A 3,885-nucleotide genomic window follows, 5' to 3' on the forward strand; every position below is an offset into this window, starting at 1 on the left:
TCACGGGCGACGCGGGGTGGCAGTGCGTGCCGGCGATGTGTGAACGGCCTCGTATTGATATCATTGATCGCCCGTGAAAACTTCTACAATGTGATACGTATGGATTTCCTGTGTGAGGCTTTTCCTGTATTGATATCAGTGATTGGCTGTGGCACTCAGTCCGTCAACCTGCTGACACCTGACTGTTCTGCCTGTTAACCTGCCAGAAAAAAGATATTCACGAGTATGGTTCAGTTAGTATATATCCATTACGTTGTAAATACCGCATTACAAGAAGTGCACTTATATTCAGTAGTTTGTACGTTGATGAAAGTCTTTAAATTAGTCAGGAAAGATTTTGTGTTAGTCCAGTTTGCTCCACAGTTCTGAATGTCCAGCTGTACTGCCAACATGATTAAGGAACAACAACTGTAGTATTATTAATAATACAGCAGGCAATATGTACTGCACCTAAACAACAGATGCATTATGGTAATCTACGGCGAGCTTCATTATAAAGAATCATCCCAGGTTATGGAAAGAAATGAATAGATCTGTGTGAAGTTTAATAACCTAAACTAGCAACAGACTTCTTTGGTTCTCTTGACAAGAAAAGTCATTGCAATTTCAATATTAATATGGTAAGAGCTTCCACTACACTACTCTTCCATTAAAAAATTACTTTGGTCCGATGCGATACGGATGAAAAAGAGTTTCCCTCCGACACTGTCTTGAAACACTTCTAACACCTGCAGCCCTCCAGTTGTTCTTCATTGTGGAGCGCCCCGCCGCCACCCGAGGAAGGGGAAGGGGGGCGATTTTTGCGTTGTCTGGTTCACGTCCTTAAGTCTCTGGTGGCCGGGCGACAAAAGGAGGCTCCTGGGATGCTTAAGTCAAAACAAACAATTCGTCCAGCGACAATGAGTGCAGTGTTAGGTTGGTTTCTATACATCCAGTTTGCTTACATTCGTTACATTACGTTATCATTTAGTTCAAGGGTAAAAGTGCTGAAGTTCTCACAATAAAGTTCCTTGATCTCTTCCTCTCTTTATTCCAGCATAAAAGTGGCTTTAAGCTTCTCGTAACTTACGCTGAGGAGAAGGTGCAATTAAAAGTCAGAGAAAAGGTAATGAAAATGGAAAAGCCTCATAGATACTGTCTCTTCCACACCAGTGTTGTTTCGCGCCATCAGCACCCTTCGCTCAGACCTCGTGTCATATTTTCTTGGCGACCTACACATGTGGCTCCGTCTTGGACCAATCAGCTCAGAAGAGTAGCTCTCACACATGTAACGACAGCAATCATTGGACAAGAAAATTAGTAAAGCTCCGCCCCTCTCACTCTGCTATGATTTACTGGTAAGCTCATTGGTCGCGCGCCTGGTAGGCGTGGTCTACAGGCGGCTGAGGGGCGCACACTCGCCGCGCCACCTCTGTGGTGTAATATTACACTTGCCGCCGCACCGTTCATCATTCTTTTTGCGGTCGGCTAACAGTTCGCGACTCAGGTTGTAGCGCGCGAGACAGTGACAGCTATGAACCAGGTGCCGTCACCCACCACTGCTTCTCCTACGGGAGGAGCCGCCAAGAAGGAAGACCACATCAAGCGTCCCATGAACGCCTTCATGGTCTGGTCCCGCATGCAGCGACGAAAGATTGCTCAAGAAAACCCCAAGATGCACAATTCAGAGATCTCCAAACGACTGGGTTCCGAGTGGAAACTGCTAACAGAAGCCGAGAAGCGTCCCTTCATCGATGAGGCCAAGCGTCTTCGAGCCCAGCACATGAAGGAGCATCCAGACTACAAGTATCGCCCTCGCAGGAAACCCAAAACTCTGCAGAAGAATGGCTACAGCTTCCCACTGCCGTACCTGGCCACGTCAGCGCTGGACCCACTCGGTCCGCTCCACCAGACCTACTACTCCGCGCCCTCTGTACCCTCACCGCTCGACGTCGCCGGGGACAAGTCGCGCCTGTTCCACGGAGCCACCCTACCTCATCACTTCTATCCAGGCTTCGACCCACAGCACTTCAGCAAGCTGGCTCAGGATCACTACAAGCCCATCACCTCCCTGGCAAGTAACGAATCCGCTGCCGCTGCCGCCGCTGCCAGTGTGTCTGCCGCCTCCATGAGCGGCATGTCCACCGTGTCAGCCTTGTATTCATCCCTCTACTCCAAATCAGCGTCCTCCCTCTTGTCTGGTATGTCGGCGGGGCTGACGAGCGGACAGCAGAGCGCACCACAGCACCAGCTCTACCCAGGGTACCCTCCCACCGTAGACCAGTTGCGCCGACCCGTCTCGGTCATCTTCTGAGCCGAGCCCAAGCCTCACCACGACACCTCGTAGTGTACAAGAGTGTTGCCAAGTGTACATAGTGTACCATAGTGAACAGTGACCAATATTAAACCTCCCCAACGCTTCCGCGGTCACGGACTTCATGACAATACAGAACACCGTTTGATGACTCAGCGTGGGTGTGGTGGGTCACAAGGAGCCGTGCAGTGGTAGCGCCATGCCAGGCCGTGTGGCGCCCAGCCCGGCGTGGTGAGGCCCTGGCGGGGCGGCCTGCGTGGCGCCGCTGTCTGGCGCGGCACCTCCTCGCGGTGCCATGTGTTGTGTGTCAGTAGGTCGTGTCTGGCCTGTCTAGTGGCAATGTAAGTACTCATGTACAGTTTCTTTTCACGAAATGATTACTCGTCTCATAACAAGCTCCGCTGAAATGCTGCTTACATTGCTCCCGGACTGTATACTTCATTAACAAGTGTACAAGTGCGCCTAGGCTAGTCTTTTGAAGCTCATGAATAGAATCTATTTAACTTTGTTGTTTTGATGTTGAATTATATGTGTAACCGTACTTTTGTACCATGTACATAGTCGCTGATGTTAATAATAATCAGTATAAAGTGATTATATACTTTTATTGCTTGATCCCAGTTCCCCTCACAGGTTAATTCTGATAGAAGAGAAATGCAAGTATTTCCCTCTCTTGTGATATAACAATTACAACAACAAAAATCATGATAACAGCAATAATGATGATGATGATGATGAAGGCATTAATGATAATGACATTAATATTAATAATAAAATAATAACAACAATAATAATAATAAAATAAAAATAATAATAATAATGACAATAATAGTAACATTGATAAATAAAAAAAAATAATAATAATAATAATAATAATAATAATAATAATAATAATAGCTGGGAGGTGTGCGGGACATGCGGCTCCGGGCGGGTTTCTGTGATAACCATCCGGGCGGCTCAGAGGTGGCCTCTTCCTAATGATTGAATGATGGCGCCGTCACCGCCGCCGCCGCCGCCTCCGCCGCCATCGAGACTGACCCCGCGCCGCCGCCGCTGCTGCCGCCAAGGTGATGAGTAGTACTGGACGGTTACATGAGCCACGAGCCACGACAGTCTGTCTGTGTGTGTGTGATTATATATATATATATATATATATATATATATATATATATATATATATATATATATATATATATATATATATATATATATATATATATATATATATATATATATATATATATATATATATATATATATATATATTCAAGACACAGATACGCAGATACATAGACACACACACACACACACACACACACACACACACACACACACACACACACACACACACACACGGAACACTTGTTAAGGGCACTTCTAATCGTGGCCACAAAAGGGAAGAAAATAGTCCGTGGCACAAGCTACAGTCTGGAGTCTGGAGTATGGAGTCTAGAGTTCAGAGCCGTGAGTCGTGAGTCCGGAGTCGTGAGTCTGGAGTTTGGAGTCTGGACTCGGAGGTTGAGGGTTGAGGTCGATGGTCGAGTGTCGGGTGACGAGATGGCAATGCAAACACGTGAATGTGTCAGTTGTTA

At 46.7% G+C, this 3,885-nt stretch overlaps 1 protein-coding gene and 1 long non-coding RNA gene across 2 annotated transcripts in view; one reads left to right on the forward strand and one right to left on the reverse strand.

Moving 5' to 3' along the window:
• Window positions 1-1,416: 1,416 nt before the first annotated feature.
• Window positions 1,417-2,888, forward strand: LOC123518971 (transcription factor Sox-14-like). Its single transcript, XM_045280067.1, has one exon. The coding sequence runs from the start codon at window positions 1,514-1,516 to the stop codon at window positions 2,291-2,293; it is 780 nt and encodes a 259-aa protein (XP_045136002.1). The 5' UTR covers window positions 1,417-1,513; the 3' UTR covers window positions 2,294-2,888.
• A 258-nt stretch (window positions 2,889-3,146) lies between these two features.
• Window positions 3,147-3,885, reverse strand: part of LOC123518972 — a 50,870-nt gene continuing 50,131 nt past the window's right edge. Inside the window, exon 3 of the long non-coding RNA XR_006678941.1 lies at window positions 3,147-3,411. This is a non-coding gene — a long non-coding RNA (uncharacterized LOC123518972). The remainder of the gene's footprint in view (window positions 3,412-3,885) is intronic.

The sequence above is a fragment of the Portunus trituberculatus genome, chromosome 44, assembly GCF_017591435.1.
Source record: "Portunus trituberculatus isolate SZX2019 chromosome 44, ASM1759143v1, whole genome shotgun sequence".
NCBI lineage: Eukaryota > Metazoa > Arthropoda > Malacostraca > Decapoda > Portunidae > Portunus > Portunus trituberculatus.